This window comes from Suncus etruscus, chromosome 16, assembly GCF_024139225.1.
Source record: "Suncus etruscus isolate mSunEtr1 chromosome 16, mSunEtr1.pri.cur, whole genome shotgun sequence".
Classification (NCBI taxonomy): Eukaryota; Metazoa; Chordata; class Mammalia; order Eulipotyphla; family Soricidae; genus Suncus; species Suncus etruscus.
The window spans coordinates 9,149,684-9,171,224 of NC_064863.1; the positions used below are offsets into that span (position 1 = coordinate 9,149,684).

General features: G+C 39.3%; 1 protein-coding gene across 1 annotated transcript; it reads right to left on the reverse strand.

Annotated features, from left to right (window-relative positions):
* Window positions 1-18,034: 18,034 nt before the first annotated feature.
* On the reverse strand, window positions 18,035-20,369 carry LOC126032564 (MLV-related proviral Env polyprotein-like). Its single transcript, XM_049790227.1, has 2 exons — window positions 19,953-20,369; window positions 18,035-19,822 (listed from the first exon to the last, which is right to left on the reverse strand). The coding sequence occupies exons 1-2, from the start codon at window positions 20,367-20,369 to the stop codon at window positions 18,035-18,037; spliced, it is 2,205 nt and encodes a 734-aa protein (XP_049646184.1).
* Between the last annotated feature and the right edge of the window lie 1,172 nt (window positions 20,370-21,541).

Genomic DNA, 21,541 nt, shown 5'->3' on the forward strand with positions numbered 1-21,541 from the left:
TTTTTTTGTTGTTGTTTTGGTTTGGGGCCGCACCCGCGGTGCTCAGAAGTTACTCCCTGTTCTGTGCTCAGAAATCACCCCTGACTGACTCGGAGGACCATTTGGGATATCAGGAATTAAACCCAGGTCCATCTAGGTCAGTGGACAGCATGCAAGGCAAATACCCTACCACTGCGCTATTGTTCCAGCCCTGAGATCAGTGTCTTGAGACTGAAAAGTTAAATTATATATGACAGAGGACAAAGAAAAGTCAGGCAGGGTAGAAGTCTCTTCTGCAGTGCTATCTCTCCATTATACTCCTACTACATAACTCTTCTCTTTCTCACCTAATTTTGGAAGTATCTATATAGATAAAGACATTGGAAGATTGGTCAACATCTTCATCACAATATAAGTACTTTCCTAGATAAAACTATTAATTTTATGAATAGAAAAGACAACATCTTTGATAGTGGACTTCCTACCTACACTCCAGTTTTATACCATCTACTATACCCCCAAATCAAGCTACACTGGACCAAAAGGAAAGTAAGCCACTATAGAAGGTATGGAGAGAAAGTAAATTGTCCCTGTGGAAATTTGGGTTCAAATAATAATAAAGGAGGGAAGCATAGAAATTTGCATGCCCCTGCCTCCAAAAGACCCTCAAGAGAAACTCATGGATGTTGTGGGAGAGCCAGAGTGTTCGACTCAATATCCACATGAGAAACACCATACATTTCTATTCCTCATAGCTCAGTGTTGGAGGAGAGGACCTGGGCAGAGGCTCAGATCAGGAGAGAGTGACCCTGATAAAGAAAGCATCAGTGAGCCTAAAGACTCAAACCAAGTCCAGAAGTCCCAGTCTCACTGCTACAGACCTTCTTCTAAAGCCCCCTTTTGTTTAAACTCCCTAGGCCTTAAATCAAAAAAATTCTGTGTTTTCTCAGTTCAAGTACTCTGAACAAAGGTTTCTTCCTGCAGGCAAAGGCGTCCTTTCCTCATACAGAAAAAGAGTGGAGAATTTTCTTTTTGTTTACAAGGACAGCATGTCCTTCCAAGTAGTTGTATATGGAATATGCATTAGGTGCAGGTCTGAATGATCAAGAACCTCTTTAGTGGTAAATTTTCTGCATCATATTTATGGTGAAGAAAGGAAAATATATCTCCTTATGCATTGAATACTGTCTGAGCAGCTGAGAGGGAAAAAAAAAAAGTACGAGGCATGTGCAAAACCTCCATTTGAAAAGTGCATCAGGTTGACATTGATTAAAATACCACACCTTGTAAAATGTGTGAAAGAAAAGGAGAACTGGAGCCAGCAAAAATATTTTGTTCCCTCAGGAAAGTGAGTAAAATCTTGTATTACATGTAGCTCACGTGTTCTAGACCTGGTTGGAGGATGCATATGAGTAATTAGTGTTCATGTGATGTATTAGATAAGTGATAAATGATATATTGTTTAATGTGTTATGTATTATATGACTTTGTATGTTTGATAAATTACATAGGATTTTATAAGAAATTGTATATGTAAAGTATATGGTATATATTATGTGTACATGCTACATAAACCTCCATCATTATTCATAGAATATTATTATATTTATTTTTTATTTCATGTCATCTATTCATTATATAATTTTTGTTGTTAAATTAATTACATAAACTGTGACTAGAATCTCCTGTTGATTCTGTTTCTCTGAAACCCCTTTACCAATACACCAGCCAAATATATCAGCGAAATATCTGCTGCTTTGACTAGAAATACTGCCTCCTTTATGTTTTCAACATCCTCACTGAGCCACAGTTGAATAACTAGAGATTTCATTCTTTTAACTTTAACTTTAAAAGTTTTAGGTTAATTATTTGTGCTGCATTAATCATTGCATCCTTCCCAAAGTTCTAAGTGAAGAACATTGTATTCATTGCAAAGAAATCTTATAAAAATTAGCAACTTCTTTCCACCTCCTACTTATTATTAGTTCCTAGAAATGGCTATTAGAGCTTTCAATGCTATAGACTTTTCCCTTTGGGAGAGTACATGTAAATGGAATTATATTGTTAGATTACTCTTGATGGCTTTCTGTCACATTGTGCAACTTTTAAGATTCATCAATTTGACCAGAGAGATATTACAAAATTTATAAAAAAAAAAAAAAAAAAAAAAAAACTAAACCCAGTTTGATTCCCAGTAGCCCAGAGTACAACCAGGAACCATTTCTGAGCATAGCAATCCACAGCACTTCCAAGCATGGTCCAAAACTCCTCCAAATGACCCCCAAAACTAAGCTCCATCAGTATTTTAGTATTAGTCAATATTTAATTATTGCAGCCATATTATTATATATTGTCATATATACATATGACACATATATAATATATTGCATATATCATATATAATTATATAAATGCAGCATGATTTTTATTTTTCAACTTATAGATATTTAGCTTGTATTCACATTTTGATTTTCAATAATGAATCTATGTACACTTATATATTCTCTGGACTTAGGAGTAGAAGTACCCTGAACAATAAACACACTCTCTCTGTCTCTCTTTCTCTCTCTGTGTCTCTGTCTCTGTCTGTCTCTCTCTCTCTCTGAGTCATATGAAGAAACAATGGGACCATAGTGAGGAGAGGAAATCTCACATTGTGAGCATAACAATATGAGGATATTATAGGAAGTTAGTTGAAATGTTTTGCTACTTTAACCAATTACTACAAATTTAGGAGCTGAAAACAGCATACACTTCGGTATTTATTTTGTAGGCTTAAAGTCCAAGCTAGGCTTAAGACTTGAGTCAGCATGATGGTATTCTCTTTAGAGGTTTCATGGAATAATCTGTCTCCATTTCTTTTCCAATTTCTTGGGGCTACTGTGCTAGCTTTGGTCTTCACTGCTTCCTCCACTTTCAAATCCATCAGTGTAGCCCAATCAAGTTCAACTTCATTCATTTTCTACCCTTCTTGCTCCTTCTCTTTCATTTTTCTTTCCCTTCTGCTTTTCTCCTCACATGATTTGCTTTTCTTTTATTATAATTCTATGTCTATATTGGAAACATTATGACAGCACAAAATGGAAAATAATCTTTAAATTCTTTATTTAATCCATGGGCACATGAAGTTTTAAGTAACATATTCAGAGATACTAGAAATTAGTATCAGGGATATCTTTGAAGGACATGTTTTTCTTCAGGGAGACTTACTAAAAAATTTAGTGTTTTTTTAATCTCTAAAATACTTGTTTGTGTCATCTGTCATCCACTGATACTATAATGAATTATAATAAATTATTAAAGCCTAAAATGCATAGTGTTCTGTTTATAACTGAAATCCAACCACAAACATTCTTATAATCATAGTGCTTAAATAAAGATTTATATTAAAATGTATAATTGATTTTTATTTATAAAGTGAGTAAAACATGTTTATAAATTTCATTAAGACAAACATGAATCCTAGAGCTATAGAAATAGTGTGTCAGGGTGGTTCCATTAATGGGTTCTTAGCTTAGATTTCTAAAAATCAAATCCTGACTTTTCTACTTAACATCTGAAAAAATTGGCAAGTTATCTTAAATTCTTCACCTTATTGTTTTTGTATGATGGAGACAATTAAAATGTTATTTCATAGACTTGCTTTAACCAGTCAGGAAGTTAGCATACAGTGCTTAGAGCAGTTTCCAGAAAATAGTTAATATTAAGATCCATTTATTGAGCTCTGGGGTAGGAGAGAGAGGGTAGGATCTTTGTGACAATGGACCAAAAATGAGCACTTTGGTGGAGAATGTGGTATTGGAATGTCATATGCTTGAAATCCTATCATGAACAGTACTGTCAAACTAAATCATGGTGGCAAATTCTTTAAATATTTGCTTCAAAAATGAAAATAAATAAAAAATTTTCAGACCAAAAAAATAAAAAAGATCCATTTATTATTGTTAAGTCTTTTAAAATTTTGAGCAATTTGCTGTCTTTAAAGGACATTTTCTCCTCCTTAAATAGTGGTAATATCTACCTTATTCGATTGCATGAAAAATTTATTATATTGGTATACTGAGATAATATTGGGTGACAGGGGTTAGAGATACAGTACAGAAGGCAGGGTACTTACATAGCAAGTGGTCAACACAGGTTGAGTCCCTGTGCCCTAAATGCTGCCTAATCCTGGCTGGAGTAGTCTCTAAGTACAAATCCAGGAATGAGTCCCAATCACTGAAGGTTGTAGTCCAGAAGTAAAAAGATTGGGCTCTAGATTATAGTAATGTTTTGTTATCATTTGCACCTATTATTAAATTCTTTGTAAAACATATTCTACTTTTTCTAATGAAACACAAATATATATTTTATATAAAAAGCATTGGGGAAAACTTCTCATGTAGTTTTTCACAAATTTTAATATAAATGATGAAAAGGTAGCCTGGAATAATTACACATCTGTTACAAAACCCCTGAGAGTTATCTGGAAGAAAAGATCTGAATCCAAAGCAGGTGGTTGGGCAAGAAATATTGGTCTTTTTGATGATCTGGAAGTCCCTCAAAAGCTCACAAACTTAGAACAAGTCCAAGAGAACTGTGAGAAAATAGTAATTAATATCTACAAACTCTGCTCTCATTCTTGTGGTAAAGTTTCCATACAGAGCCATAAAGATTAGTTCCAGGTTTTAAATTCTCCCTTAATTCCAAAGTTCCATTAACCACCAGGAATAAAACCTAACTAGCATAGAGTACCAACCATGAGTTAACTACATAAGGGATATTATATGCTTCTCTTTTTTTTTTTTCAATCTTAAGGCCATAGCCAATTTTGCTCATTTGTTATTCCTGGTTTAGTGCTAAGTTTTTAGGGGACTATTTGGTGCTCTACTTCATCTTTGGATCAACTGCATTCAATGCAGACTCTAGCCCATTGGTCCTCATATATCTGGTCTTAACATATCTCATTCTCTAGACTCACAACTGTTCTGGTTTTATTTCTTTCTGCTCAATTTAAAATTGAAAATGTAATCTTTTAGTGCCAGATCTTTGCTAATACAATTGCATAAGAAGGAATTATTATAGTAGAACTTCATCCAAAATATTTATTTTTTAACTACTTTATTTCAACACCATGATTACCAGGTAGTTTATAATATAGTTGGGCTTTTTTAAAGTTATAACATTGTTCATGATTGAATTTCAGTCACACCGTGTCCAAAATCCTTCATCAGTGTACATTTTCTGCCACCAATGTCCCAGTTTCTCTCCTACTCTCTCTTCTGCCCTCCCCTCCCACTAAGGATGACATTTTTCTTCTCTCTCTTTCTCTCTCTCTTCCTCTATTTTACATTTAGCACTGTGGTTTGCAATATGATTGCTAAATGGTTATCATGCATATCACTTTATCTTCTTTTAGAATTCAGATTTTTTTCTGGAGTGATTATTTTCAACTCTCATTGTTTTTTTTTTTTGTTTTTTTTTTGTGGTTTTTGGGTCACACCCGGCAGTGCTCAGGGGTTATTCCTGGCTCCAGGCTCAGAAATTGCTCCTGGCAGGCACGGGGGACCATATGGGATGCCGGGATTCGAACCGATGACCTCCTGCAGGAAAGGCAAACGCCTTACCTCCATGCTATCTCTCCAGCCCCTTCAACTCTCATTGTTATAGTTCATCTCCTGCTATTTGCAGCAAACTTCTTACCATGGACTGGTCCTCCTGGCCTTTGTATCTATTCTCTTTTAATATTATTACCAAACTATTTTTTATTTTTCACAAATTATTGTAATTATTATATGTCTATCCCTCTCCTCCTGACTCATTTAGTTTAATATAATACTCTTCATATCCATCCATGTATAAGAAAATTTTAGGAGCATTTCCTCTTAAAAGAAAAAAATTTGGTCATCAACATTCATGCTGTGAGAACCAAGCAAAAATAAAAAGATTGAAATGATGTCTACAAGCTAAAGCATATTAAAACTTTGTAGCCAAACACAGAGACCTGAAGAAACTCAGGGAAAAAAAAAATTTCCCTCACAATCCAAATAAGCTATCAAACCAACAGCCATAGATTGGACTTCCAGATTACAGAACTTTCAACCAGTTTGCTGCATTTTGTGATGGCAGCCCAAACATTCCACAGAAGGAATTACTATTATTCACCCATTTTTGAAATAAATAATTAGGACATCTGGTTCTCTTATTCAAGAGCCACAGAAAAATGATGGGAAAAATGGTAGAACAGCTTTCTTCTAAAGTTGCATGCTCAGAATTCCATTTTTCAAACCAGAGTCATGGTGCTACTCCAACTTATATTTTTTAACCTTTTTTGTATTTTTTGAGGTGAAAGAACATTCATTGTAATAATATTGCATGAGAAAGCTAAACTTTCTCAGAAGCCTAGATGCTTTGTAAATATACGTGTTTGCAGGCTATTGGCCTGCTCCAATGTAAAACAATACAACACCATGATTACATTTAAAGAGTATTTCATATAGTTTATTAGTTTTTACAGGAACTTCTGTGAGATGTTGGTATCCCAAAGAGGAATATGTATAAAGAGACTGTAGAATTTTCCCAAGTGAGATGGAAAGTGTGTCAGTCCATGGTTAAAACACACCAATCCAGTATCCCTCTTCAACAGTGTGATTTTCCTACCAAGAACACAGCTTTTTCAGCTTCATCTGCCTTTTATATTTCTTTTTATCTTCAAAAGAGTGGTTATAACATTCAAGTTATCTTAGCAAAAAATCATAGTCTTGAATTGGGATAGATGTGAATTCAACTCTCAGTAGCCTTATCTTCAATAATATATTGGTTGGGTGCCTAAAGAAAATTGATGAGATTAACTAAAAAAGACCCCACAAAGAATTCTGCTAAATAATTTGTCAATAAATAATTTTTCAATAAATACCTAATCTAATCCCAACTTCAGCATTTATTGAGGTTCTAACCTATCTAATTAAGCTCACTTTTTTGATGATTTGTTTGATCAGATATAATATTAAATGTATCATGCATGTCAGATATGCACTATGCCATATACACTTCTATATACTAAAATTGTGTTACATGAATGTAACACAAATTTTAGATTTAGACTTTTATTTATGTGCAAATGAATGGCATCATTGATGAATAATAAAAATTATATATATTATATATAGATAGATATTATAGATATAGATATTATTAGATAAAATTTTACTTAATGAATAAAATCTACTATATTTAAGGATTCAAAATATTCTGTTATAATGAAAAGTGAAAGGTTGTATTCTTACCTAGACAGTACCTGAATTGGTGAAAATAAAATAAGGGGAGTATCTTGATGCTGAAATTTAAAAATAATCACTGAGATTACTCAGAACATCTTTGTTCTTACTTTTAATTTTACCTAAACTCCAAATATGTCCTTGAAAACAAGATAATTAATTTTAACTGTGAATGACTTTAATTTTGCTTTGGCAACATCTGTTGGTACTCAGGGCTTACTCCTTGCTCTGTGCTCAGGGCTCACTCCTATGGCGCTTGAGGCCATATGTTGTGTAGGAAATCAAACCCATATTCAATATTTGTAACAATAAAAACATTTTAAAGCATGATTTTATCTAAATGTTTCTAATATTCATAAAACACATATGGATTTGTTATAAAGGAATTCTAATGAGTGTGCATAAAGACTATGGCTAAACAGGATTTGACAACTCTTAATTTAGATAGGCTTGGAAGATATCTCTCTCTTTTTTTTTTTCATTCAAAAAACCATCTTCAAGTGACCGGAATGACTCAAAAGTCAATTCCTATTAGTGATTTTACATGTGGTATTAATTCCACCTTAATTCTGTCAAAAGTGATCTCATAGGTCCAAGTTCCAAGTGATGACATCACTAAAACAACTTCGTTTTCATGAGCAGGGGACCAACCAGTCAGTGCCAAAATCTAGTTCAATCTATTCATCTGTCTATTCTGACAAGTTCAGTTTAATTAGTTCATGGCTTCATACTCAACAAGAGACTGGCTTTCTGTCCAATTGCCAGAGCCATATCTATTCTCTTCTACTTAAGTGCCAAACGCTTATACTGCTTTACCCAATTTATACCTTTGCCTATAATTACTGGTCCCCAAGGTGTGATTGTCTTTTTTCATAAGAGTTTGTGCAGCTGCCAACATGAAGTTGTAAATAAATTGTAATACCGTTGCTATGAGGTGTAAAAATCCCACAGCTCATATCCAGAGCCTTGTATAATAAACTCAAGTAAACATTCCATTTCCTGCAAGTGATTGTGCTCAGTGACTAGATTTAGAAAACAGGGCAGTAAGTCATCTTTCTTTAATGAATTGTTGAAAACAAAGTTGTCTCCCATGAAACCAAAAGCTATTCTTGACCAAAACAAATAGCTTATTTGTAAAAGACCTTCTGGAAGGGGACTGATATTTTTTTCTGAAGCACATCAACTGAGTTTTTTTTTTTTTTGCTATCACAAAATGCTCAAAAAAAATAACTTCACATTTCCTAGAGCAGTCTCTGTTAATAAAGACAAGAGATTGACTTTCTAGTCATGGAAATGAAGGGACATAAAGGGGTCTGACATGAAAAAAATCAAATATAGAGGGTGTTGAATTCATGGTTCATTATCTGCTTCCTATCTGTGCCACTTTGGCGACTTAAACTCTGTGTTCCAGCTATATCTTGGGGAGAATGAGGTTTCCTCTATGGATTTGGTGTGATCACAAAATGAATCTGATTAAATGTAGAGAATATAGTAATGGTCATTTGATGATGGGTGGGAATGTTAACTGGCCCAGTCTTTTTGGGGAAGAAAATATGGACAGTCCCTCCCCCAAAAAAGCACTAATAATTGATCTTCCATGTGATTCAACAAATCCACTCATTGGAATATAGCCTAAGGTCCAAACTAACATAATGCAGAAAATCCCTCTGCATTCCTATGTATGTGGCAGCACTATTCACAATAGCAAAAATTTGGAAACAACCCAAAATCCCAAGAAAAGTTGACTGATTAAAGAAGCTATGGTATAAATAAACAATAGAAAACTACTCAGTCATAAGGAAAGATGAAGTCATGTAATTTGCTGAAACACAGATGAATCCGGAAAGTATCATGCTGGATGAAATGAGTTGGAGGGTAAAAGACAGACACAGAATAATCTCACTCATATGTAGGATATAAAGAGTAGGGTAATAACTAACATTAGTCAAAAAAATGGAAATAAAGGACAGAAGAACTCGGGGTCAGAGAGATAGCACAGCAGCATTTGCCTTGCAAGCAGCCAGGACTTAAGGTGGTTGATTCGAATCCTGGCGTCCCATATGGTTCCCCGTGCCTTCCAGGAGCTATTTCTGAGCAGATAGTCAGGAGTAACCCCTAAGCACTGCTGGGTGTGGCCCCCCAAAATGGAAAAAGAACAGAAGAACTGATTCTTAGTAAGCTCATCACTGGGATAAAAGGGAAGAAAGAGGTGGGATATGTCAGGGAAGAGACAATAATAGAAAAAAGTGGCCACTCTGGATCAGAGCTAGATGATGAAAAGAGGTAAAGCAATGTGCATAATACCATATCAGTAATAGTACTGAAAACACAGTGTCTAAAAGAGGTAAAGGGGGAAAAAATAGAAATAATAGTCCCTACCATAGAGGCAAGTTAGAGTGTGGGAGGGAAACTGTGGACATTCTTGAAGGGAAGCACACCCTGTTGAAGGGATCAATGTTGAAACATTGTATGCCAGAAATTCAATCATGACTAATTTTGTAACTCTGTAATTCACAATAATTCAGTAAAAAGGACTCTTTAAACAAAAAGTTTTTAATAGCCATGTATGCTCAACAACAATGGAAGATGTAACTGATCTAGATTAATAATGTGTGAGGCCATAGTGATAGAACAAGGCAAGTTCATGCATTTGCCTTGCACATGGCTGTGACCAAGACAATGGCTCATATGCTGTCACCCTATATCGTCTTTTATTGGTGTGGTCCCTGATCTGAAAGGAATATTTGGCCCTTGAGAACTACTATATGTAGTTCTTCCACTAAAGGAAAGATTAAAATCCCTTGATATGGGATTATTCATTAATGATAGTTCTCTCCATGTGACTTATCTGTCCATGTCACAACTTCCCCAAGAATTAGTTTGGGACCATGCGAATCATTCCACTACATGGAAACTAGGAAACAATATGAGTGAGGAAGCTAATAATTAAGGCCTCTCCTCCATGCTAAGAGATAAAGCATCTTCTGCAATCTAAGAGTTAAGGCATCTCCTCCATGTCTCTTTTCTGCGCCAACAGAAAGCTTAGAAAACCCACAGCAGAAAACATAGGCAGAGAAGGGTAGAGCCAAGTTCTGAAAGTTTTGGTGAGTTAAAGCTCTCCTTCTGGTGGTGAGATTGGCCCTGATTCATTGTATATCTGAAACCAAACTATGAAAGACTTTGTGAATCACAATGGTTTCAATAAAATAAATAAGTAAAGAAAAAAAAGCTGAAATGTTTTAGTGTAAGTACGGTGTGACACTAAAAACAAAAGAAGGGAAAACATGTTTGGCCCTTATTGCATGGAGTTAAAGGAATCAAGTGATACAAAATCTGGCCCTGAGTGATTACCAAGTCTGTGTTTTATCTCTCAATTTTATGTTTCTCCCCTGTCCTTGCATGCCCTGGGGCCTAGAGACTGGCTTTCATCTGAGCTTCTACCTCATTTGGGCATGCTGCCATGATCCTGAGTTCCCATATGTTTTATTTCATTTTGAATTGTTAAAAGAAATTGAAGACCATGGAAATCTCTGTATTAGCTTTCAAAGAGTGAGGGTGGCAAAAAGGCACATGGGTAGACAATGATACATATCAAGGTGATATCACATTCATGTAATCTGTCCACATGCTTTGAAAAGTACAGATTTGAAAGAAGACACTGAGCTATTAGGCACCTCACCCATGAGATATGAAAAAGCTCACCCACTATGATGCAATCGAACCTGTGGTTCTCCCTCTGCTGGTACATCTTTAGGGATGTCATTGTCATTTTCATCTCTCCTAAAAGTCAGGAACTCTGGAACTTTACTAGAAATCTACTGGATCTCCCTCTGATACTATTCCCAAATCATCTGGCAGATAGAGCCTTCCCCTGTAGAATAACTGTTCCCAGAGACCCCTGAGGAGCCCTTGCTCTGGGGATTCTTCTTGAGGCAGATGTCTCAGAGACACACTATTTAGAGATGGCTAAAGACAGCACAAAGAAGGGCGCCATTTCTCCATGATCAAAGGTAACTCACAGGCTTGACTCTGGGTAGTCCCTTCTCTCTAAAAGAGAGCTCTGGTTGAAGGAAATAAGGTTACTTTTATGACCCACTGTGTTGCACAAATATTTCCAATCCCAAATGTTCATATTTAACTTTCTGCTGGCACCTTACTTCCCTGGTTGCCCACCTCTGGCATCCTGGACCCTTTCCCCCTATAACTATTCTACTTTATTTTCCATATAAACATTGTTAGAATGGAATAAATTGTCTCTGATAACAAACCTGAAACCTGTTCTTTCCCATCCTTTGAAATTGAGGTGGAACAACCTCAATTCCAGATGTATCAGGAGGGAGGAAGCTGGTCCTTCAATGTAGACAGACCGGGTCGGCACAGTAACCAATGACTAAAATGACTAGCAGAATTTCACACTCTGCTGCTCTGGCTTCTCCTTCAATGCCCTGTACCCACTCTTTCATCCATCAAACTTAGATTTCACCTTCAAAGCTCTGTGTAAGTGCATCTTGTAAGCTCAACAGATTCCCATTTGTCAGTTCGCAATACTCTAAGTGACTGCCTGTGTGACACAGAGCACAAAGCTATGCTGCTATGTTGTAGGCACATAGAAATACCTGTTCATATGAAATATCTAATCCATTAAAAAGCACTTTTAGTTAGCCTTGAAGGACTCTTGAGACATGCAGGAGAAATTGCAAAGAAAAATAAGAAGAGAATATACATTTTAAAAACTATGCTATTTAGGGGCCGGAGAGATAGCATGGAGATAGGGCTTTTGCCTTGCATGCAGAAGGACAGTGGTTCGAATCCTGGCATTCCATATGGTCCCCCCCACCTTGAGCCTGCCAGGAGCGATTTCTGAGCATAGAGCCAGAAGCAACCCCTGAGCGCTGCCAGGTGTGACCCCAAAACAAACAAACAAACAAAACTATATTATTTAGGGAAGAGAAGGACATATAAGTAAAGAAATCAAGAAGAAAGACATAGAAGGAAAGAAAAATGAGAAAGAGAAGTAGTGGAGAATAGAGGTTGAGGATATAGGAAAGCGGTAGAGTATAAATCTAAAGAACAAACTCAATAACACTGAAAACATGAGATCTAACCTTAAAGCATCCAACACCTGGGGCTCAGAAATCGTTCCTGGCAGGCTTGGGGGACCATATGGGATGCCGGGATTTGAACCACAGAACCACAGTCTGTCCTGGTTTGGCTGCTTGCTAGGCAAACGCTCTACCATTAAGCTATCACTTTGGCCCTTCAACACCAAACTTTTGATGAGCCTGTCAAAGTGGCAAGTGGGGTGGCAGGCAGGAGATGGAGGAATTGATGTATAGGAACACTGGTGGAGAGAAGTTAACACAGGTACTGGAATTGGTGGTACAATATGCCTAAAAATCAGCTAAGAATAATTTTGTAAATTGTGATTCTCAATTAAGCAAAATATATATAAAAATTAAAAAATATGGCTGGAGCTATGGTGCAGCGGAAGGGTGTTTGCCTTGCACCTGGCTGACCCAGTATGGACCTGGGTTCAATTCCCAGAGTTCCATATGGTTCCCAAAACCAAGAGCGATGTGTGAGCACATAACTAAGATTAACTTCTGAGAGTCATCGGGTGTGTCCCAAACTAAAAAAGTTAAAAAATTTTAAAAAACTATGTTAACACTTTCCCTGATCATTGATAAAATACCACAATTTTTACTTTCATCAGTATTATTGATGCCTGATAAATATTATTCATCTAGCATGGGTAAACTATTATTTTGTGGAAACTTCAATTAATACAGATTGACTCAAACAGTCCCAAAATGCAGAAAGTAAGTAAAAAGAAGGTTTCCTATGGCAAATGGTAAAAAAAGGGGGGGGGAGGGGCTAGCAAATATTTTATTACCAAAATTCAGATCAAATAGACCCAATGGCTAGGGATACCAGATTCTCAAAGGTAAGAACCCAAATAATGGCCATGTACTGTCACTCTTACGTTTCATATCATACATTCATTTTTCTAGTCATCAGGAAAGTCTTACATTTTAGAAATTATCTTTCTTTAAAAAATAAAGCATTACATTTCATAAATCTTAAAATCTTAATGTTTTCCCTGTAAAATGGGAAACGTTGCTCTGAAAAGCAAGCCTCCCATAGTTTATTTTTTAATCTAAGAATTGAGTTTTTTTAATTAATAATTTTTATTTTGACCAAAGTGGGTTGCAAATCATTCACAGTAGTATTTTAGGCACATAGTGACATTGAATCAGGGGCATTCCCACCACCAATGTTGACCTCTCTCCACCCCTGTTCCCAGCATGCATCCCTTATCTCCCCTCCTTTGCCCCTTGGGCTGCTAGTATAAGTGGTCCCTTCTGTGTCTAGCCTGTTGTAGATTGGGTATCGATTCTGTTGTTGTTGGCTTTGGATTTGGTGTTTAAGTCTGATCATATTTTATTTCTACTCAATGTTCATACGTCTGTTTGGTCTTAGTGCCCTCCATTATTTTCCCCTCAATTTGTGAGGCAGAGCAAGACGGTTCAAGTTATGTGGTTCTGTTTGAAGGTAAGGAAAAAAAAGAAAAGAAAAGAAATGGGGGGGATAAAAAATTCAAACAAGCAAAAAAACGAAGGAGTTCTTCTAGCGATCATAAAAATCATTTAAGCAAGAAAGGGAAAAAGGAGAGAAAACATAAAATAATACAAAAAAAATCAACCTCCCAAAACAAAACAAAAACAAACAAGCAAACAAAATACTAGAAAAAAAATTTAAATCTTAAATGAATTACCAAGAGACATGCATAGACAGTAAGTTCTCGTTTGAACTCGAATGCATCTGAGACCAATGCTTTTGCGATTTCCATACAATCTAAGTGGCAGTAGCTAGGAGAATCATAATACTTATGATTATGCCAAAATAATCACACATATAGTTCCATTAAATATTTAGTAAAAAAAATGTTTTTATAAAACAATAGAACTATAGTTTTAACATACAGGTCAAGGGATTGGAATGGTAGCACAGAGGTAGGGCCTTGCACATGGCTGACACATGTGTCTTCCTTTCCTGCCTTTTTAAAATAAAAACTTATTTTAATTTATTAATTAATGATTAATTTATTAACATTACTTTAATTACTTAATTAAATGTAAAATTAAAGAGCATGTATCACATAGTTAACATAGTTGATCATAATACATTGGTTTCCAGGGAAGTGAGAGGGAGGAAAGGATGGACGTGGATTCAATCCCCGACATTCCACCATATGGTCCCCTGAGCTAGGAACGATTTCTGAGAGCAGAACCAGAAATAACCCTGAGCGATGCTGGATGTGGCCCCTCGGAAAAAAAAAAAAGGCAAAACTAAAATATACAGATCAATAAGTCTATTAGACTCAATAAAAATGAAATCTCAGTTTTGTTTTGTTTTTTTGGTTTTTGGTTTTTGGTTTTTGGGCCACACCCGGCGATGCTCAGGGGTTACTCCTGGCTGTCTGCTCAGAAATGGCTCCTGGCAGGCACGGGGGACCATATGTGGGACACCGGGATTCAAACCAATCACCTTTGGTCCTGGATCGGCTGCTTGCAAGGCAAACGCCGCTGTGCTATCTCTCCGGCCCGAAATCACAGTTTTAAGAACTAGTTTAAAGTCATTTTTAGCACCAAAGTTTACATGGACATTTATTAATTCATTTATTCATTAACTTTGCAGGAAGTTTTTGAGAAGGTATTTTTCTAGCCAGTTGAAACAGAGGGATAACTAAAAAATGAGCCCCACCTTCCAGAATGTTGAAATCTCTTTAAGCAGACCTACATACAAACATGCAACAATAACCATGTAATAAAATGCTCAGAGTATGGCATTCCTTTGTATATTTCCCTAAGCTGCTTTTTTTTTTTTTGTATTTTAGCCCTCTGCTCTTCTGCTCCCCACTTCTCACAGCTCCTGGGAATAATCAAAATACTGGTAATATAGATCCACCCCAAAGTCCATTTGAGCATTCAAATGAACCACACACCAGAGTAAAACTTTATGTATTTTTCATTCTCTTCCTTTCTCTCCTTGGGTAATTTCCTCTTTCTAAATCCCAAATTCAAGTATTTTCAAATATTTCTAAATCCAAATATTACTCTCATAGAAGATATCAGATACCCTTTTATTTATTTCTATAACTGTTTCCTATCATAACTATTTTGATCAAATATAATAAACATGTGGTAGAATAGAAGCCAATAGAAGCCACCTAAAGTTCAGAAAGAAATGAAGTAACAGAATGATCTATTAGGGAAAGTTTACTAAACCTGTTTTATGCCTGAATGATCTCATTGAAGATACTATTATTTCCACAAATTTGCTTGTTGCTGTAATTTTTCTCTTTTTTCCCTCTTTTCATTTTTAATAATCTCTCTTCCACTTGCCTGGAAACTAATGTATTATGATCAACTATGTAAACAATAGGATACGTGCTCTTTAGTTTTTCATTTAAGTAAATGATTAAAATGATATTAATAAAAATCATTAATTAATTAATTAATTAAAATAAGTTTTCTATTTTAAAAGAGTAGGAAAGAAAGACTTCCCTAAGGAGTATTCATCTTCGAACCAGGAACAACATCAAGCAAGTTTAATTTCTCTGCTATAAGATATTTATCTTAGGGGTCCCCAATATTAAGTGAACTCCTGTTCAAAATAGGCAATCTACATCTAAAACCCCTGTGTCTGTCTGATCCTTATTTATTCCTAAATTATCTTAAAACTAGAGCACAATGTGTCCAATGCCAGACTCATGTTTTGCCTCACCTCTGTCACATAAAGAGTTCACTGTTGCAGTAAACAATACTATCATGCTCATATTATGTGAGCCAGAAATTTTGGATTTATCTGTTCTTTCTCTCTATAATACTTCAAATTTCACCATTATTTGTGTCTATTACTATCACTCCTAAATAGCTTCTTACTCTATGTTTTCCTTATTTACTACCCTTAAACCAAGTTATGAAAAAAAATCCCTAACTGATCTCCTTATACCCATTGTTGCTTTCCTAAAATCCACTCTTCAAAATTATTTAGCTTTGACTTTCCTGCCATTCTCTTGGCTACAATCTCTCCATCTTTCCCCAAAGAATCTTACTTGTGGAACTTGTTTTTGTCACCTTATTTTTATGTCCCGAGCACTTACGTTAGTCACACAGGAACTTTTAGATGACGTCACTTCCTACTTCCCAACTCTTGCATTTCTAGGTCCCCAGAAAATCTAACTGCCACAGTTCCTTTAAAAGTTCATAACTTCCAGAGACCTAATGAAATGTGGATTCTGTTTGGGGGAATGAACCACAATTACAGTGTCACATTTACATTTACTTGCATTGGGCTGAAGCGATAGTACACTGGTTAGAATATTTTCCTTGTACATGGCCAAGCAGATTTAATCCCCATATGGTTTCTTGAGCCCACCAGGAGTAATCCCTGAGCAGATTCAGAAGAAAGTCCTGAAAACTGTTAGACATGGCCTAAAAATGAAATATTGATAAAGCCATCCCCAAAACATATGTTCATACCTGCGCATAATGTTATCTACATGAGATTATTTTTGAGATTATTTTTTGCAACTCACCCACAGAAAAAGACTAATTAGGTTGGACTAGTTTTACTCTCTCTTTGCATTGTGTTCTTAAACTTCAGCACTAGTGACACATACACTACATGCCAAAATATCGATGATATAAATAAACACATTTTGCTTGATGCAACTTAATTTTTCTTTGATTATTGTTCTAAAGACATTAGACTATTATCAGCACTTCAAACAGATTAAAATGACTATTTCTTCATAAGGCCATTCTTAAGAGACATCTGGGGTCAGAACTATATATAGCACAGTGGGTAGGGCATTTGCTTTGCACACAACTGATCCTTGATATCCCCTCTCACCCCCATTGAGCCTGCCAGGAGTAATTTCTGAGCACAGAGCCAGGAGTAACACCCTGAACATCTCGGGGTGTTCCCCTCCAAAAAAAAAAGAGACATATATTGCAGCTTCCCGGAGCCGGCCCTTGGGCCGAGCCTACTGCCGGCCAGCGGCTGAGGCTCTGCTCAACAGGTAGTCGCACAACGGTGTGGGTGGAGAGCACTCTTCTGAGGAAAGGAAGGGTCCTGTGGAAGCAAGAAGGGTTAATAATGACTAGTGACACAAAGATGGTCAGAAGCGTTTATTTCTCACAGACATGGGTATATAAGCAATCTGTTGGGGGCGTGTAAGGCAGAACAAAGGCCCTGGTAACAACCAATCCAGGGCGCACAAGGCAGAACAGGAACCTTGGCAACAACCATTCATATCATGCCAGGGTGCTTTCAAACAGACCAATCAGACAGCAGTTTTGCGATTAACTGCGGGCTGCTATTTTGCACGTACACACCAAGATGGAATGTCAGATATAGGATGTTTTCCCATGAAAACTGCGTGCTCTTAGACCTCTAAAATTCTTAAACAACTGTTATCCTATCCTACAGCAAATGTATAAAATAATGTTTAACCTAAAACTACGTCATGGCCATGACCTAAAATTGATGAGAGCGAGGGCCGGAACGGGTGGTTAGGTCCTGGGTAAGCCAGGCCTTGCAGTAAGCTAAATTTGTCTTGCAAGATTTCCTGTTTGGCAAAGGCTCAAGCAGATGCTAGGTCTTTTTCTTCAATAGAGCAGCTGCAGAGAAAGATGTCAGTCACGTTCATCTGTTGGGGGGAGCAGGCTTGGCTCCCCACATCTCCCCCGTTTTTACTGTATGCGCAAGCTGAAGGCACAATGTGGAAGATCTTAGCAAGGTTTGCAGCGCCTCCATAGTCTTGTGAGCCACGAACAAACACATGGAGGTCTGTTTGCCAGCTGCTCGAGGATTTCGAACTGCAGTGGAGGTTTGGCTGCCGTAGTTGGTGCCTTTGGTGCGGGGGTGTCTTCAGAGGTGCTGAGTCTTTGGTAGAGAATGTGAGGATTATTTTTGGTGGCGTCGTCGATTTGGCTTTTGACGAAGGATGTAAGTCTTCTGAATGCCCAAGGGCCAAAGGAGATCAGCAAGAGAAAGCCAATAAAGGGTCCCAGAAAAGCTGGGAGTAGTGTAGACAACCATGGTGTTGTCGAGAACCAATTCCCATACCAGCTCTCGCTCTGATCAATTTCTCTACGTCTTTCCTCTAGACTATTCTCAACGCGTTTGATGCTGTCCCTAATAAGTCCTGTTTCGTCCTTAAATACACAGCATTCTTCTTTTAAAGCGGTGCAAAGACCCCCCTCCTTTAAAAAGGCAAGATTAAGGCCGCGGCGGTTTTGGAGGACCATTTCTGCAAGAGAAATGGTATTAGTAAGGTGTTTAAGTCCTTGTTTGAGTTCAGCAATATCAGAGTCGACCTTGCGTTGAAGAACCGCTAGGTGGCGGTATTGGTCGTGGGTTTCAACGAGGGAAGCGATGCCCGTGCCGGCGCCCGAGGCGCCCTGGGCCAGGAGGACACCTACAGTGATGGTAGTGATGGGCTCGCGTTTAGAGCGGCGGTAGCCAGGGCCGGACAGGCGAGACATTAACAGGTCCTCGGTGTGGTGGACGGAGAGGCGGGGAAGAAGGAGGATAAGAACACAATAATCATGAGTGGCGACAAAGGCATCAATAATAATATGAGGAGAGAGACCTGAGACACAGGCGAAATAAGTGCCGTTGGGGGCAAGGAGGAATGGGTCACGGAATCGTCCCGGAAGAACCAGTGTGGAGTTGCAAGTGGAGTCAAGTTGCGGGGGCAAACGAGTATGATTGGGGCGGAGGCAGAGGCCAAAGCCCACAACTTGACTGACCGTGATGGCGTGGTCGTTGTCTATGCCCCAGGGGAGGGAGTTGGGGTCAGAAGTGGGTAGGGGGGTGTCCAGGACTGCGACTCCTTCATAAAACGGAGGGGCAGGAGAAAAGCAGATCCAGCACGCTTTATAAGCAGGAACGGTGATGGCCATGGCAGAGGCATTCATAAGGTCCAGGAGGCGCGATGCATCAGAGGGGGCACTGGGGGGAACAGTGAGTTGCAGCGAGGGGTAACCAGTGGGGGTGAGAAAAAGGGCGGGGGCGCGTGAAGGGATATGGGAAAGGGATGGCCAGGGGGTTGGGGGGTGAGGCGGGGTGACGTAGGGGCGGGGTGCTTGTAGGACATTGGGGCCTAAGGAGAAGGGTTGGCGGGGGCGAGGCAAGGAGATAAGGAGTTGGATGGTGAACAGTAGGCCAGGATCAGCTCCGGTGGTGTACAGGCGGAGGCCCCAGCGGTTTGGGTGTGTCCATTTAGATTTGTCGCGGCTAGCAGCGGTGAAGGAGATGGTGAGGGGATCACACCAGGTTTGAGAGTGACAAGAAGAAGTGGTGGCCGCCTTGCGGACAGAGATGAAATCCCAGGAGGAGGAAGGGGTGCCAAGAGCCGTCTCCGGAGGTTTCGCAGCCCCAGGATTTGCAAAAATAGTGGGAGGCATCACCGCATTTGGAGGCAAGAGAACGGTCGCGGTGACCGCCAGGGCAGACATAAAGAGTTTCGAAACGGAGGTTAGTGCGGGCCAAGGGGTTCCCGCACCCGAAGGTGACTATGTCCCAAGGGCGGTCCGGTGGTATGAATTCCTGATCTCGGGAGTTAGCGAGGCCTGGGCGGGGGAGAAAATCATTGGGGGTCCCCCAAACTGGGTCAGCTCCGAGCGCCAGAGCGCAAAGATCTACCTGGAGCGGTGACCAGGGGGGTTCGGTTGATATGGAGCTGGTGGCATTGGCAACATCACCCGCCTCGATGATGACAAGCCAGGTGTAGTTGTAGAGGACATAGGGTGAGGCTCTACGGGGGCTGCGGGCGCAGAGCGTCAGTGGAAGGAATGAAAGCAGGAGCAGTGGGGTCCAGGTGAGAAGATGCAGGAGCAGTAGATGCTGGGCCCGGGCCATTATGGTGAAGAGAGCTTGGATCACCTGAAAGAGAAGCAGAGGAGAGAACCTCAGGGGCCGGGTCCCTGGGTGGGATGAACGGCTTGACCAGGCGCTCAGGGAGCCATCTGGTTTCATCAGTGTCTGGGTTGTGGACGCAGGCATGGCCTTTGCCCCAAACAAGAACAGGATGCGGGCCGAGCCACGCTCCAGTGCGCACATCTTTCCACAACACGGTGGAGAAGGAGGAAGATGTGGCGGGGTGCCAGAGGCGATCAGCTGCAGACTTTCCGTTGGCGTCAAGGGAGAGAAAATTGAGCACAAAAAGTGCATGGTCGAGCAGATTTCGGGGGGGTAACTTTATGGCCATGAAAGAGCAGGTCCTTGGAGGACAATTTGTGCAACATGTTTTTGAGGGTGGAGTGGGCACGTTCGACAATGCCCTGACCCTGGGGGTTGTGTGGAATACCGAATTTGTGGAGAATTCCGAATTTTGCTAAAAAATCTTGTAATTTTGCAGAGGTGTAGGCAGGGCCATTGTCAGATTTGATGGTTTTGGGAGTGCCCAAAACAGAAAAGCAGTGCAAGAAATGGGCGATAACATCGCGAGTAGCCTCACCAGTATGGAGTGAGGCACAAAGGAAACCACTGAATGTATCTATAGATACATGAACATATTTAAGGGAGCCAAAGGAGGCGAAATGAGTAACATCAGTTTGCCAGAGGGCCCCTGGAACAATGCCTCTAGGATTGGTGCCAGTGGAGGGTTCTGGCAAGAGGGAGACACAGGATTGACAGGATTTGACAATGTCCCGAGCCTGGTCTCGGGAGATGGAAAATTTTTGACGAAGAGTGTTGGCATTAAGATGATGGAAGGCATGGGCCCGTTGTGCCGTCTCAAAGGCAGAAGGAGGCGAAGAAGTGAGGGCCAAGATGGTGGGGGAATCAGGGGGCCGCGTAGCGGCGTCAACTTGGGCGTTACCCTGGGCCAGGGGTCCGGGGAGGCCAGTGTGGGCACGGATGCGTGCTACGAAAAAAGGATTGGAGTGAGCGAGGATGCTTTGCTGAATCTTGGAGAATAGGGCAAAGGCAGTGGTGGTGGGTTTGATGAATGGCACTGTTTCCAATAAAGGAATGGAATGGGCAATATAGGCACTATCGGTATAGAGATTAAAGGGGGCAGAAACCGAAAAAAACCGGCTAACCTTTGCAAAAGCTGGCTCCCTGTGTGTGACACCAGGCGGGGAAAATCCGCGAAAGTACACCGGCCCAGTGGGGCTCAGCTGTGAAAGACTGTGAGTGTGACCTGTCTATGTCTGTCTACTGTCCTCTTGCATGAAACTCTTGCGAGTGGGGCAAAAAGAGCCTCCAGAAACCTCGCTCGCCCAGACGCC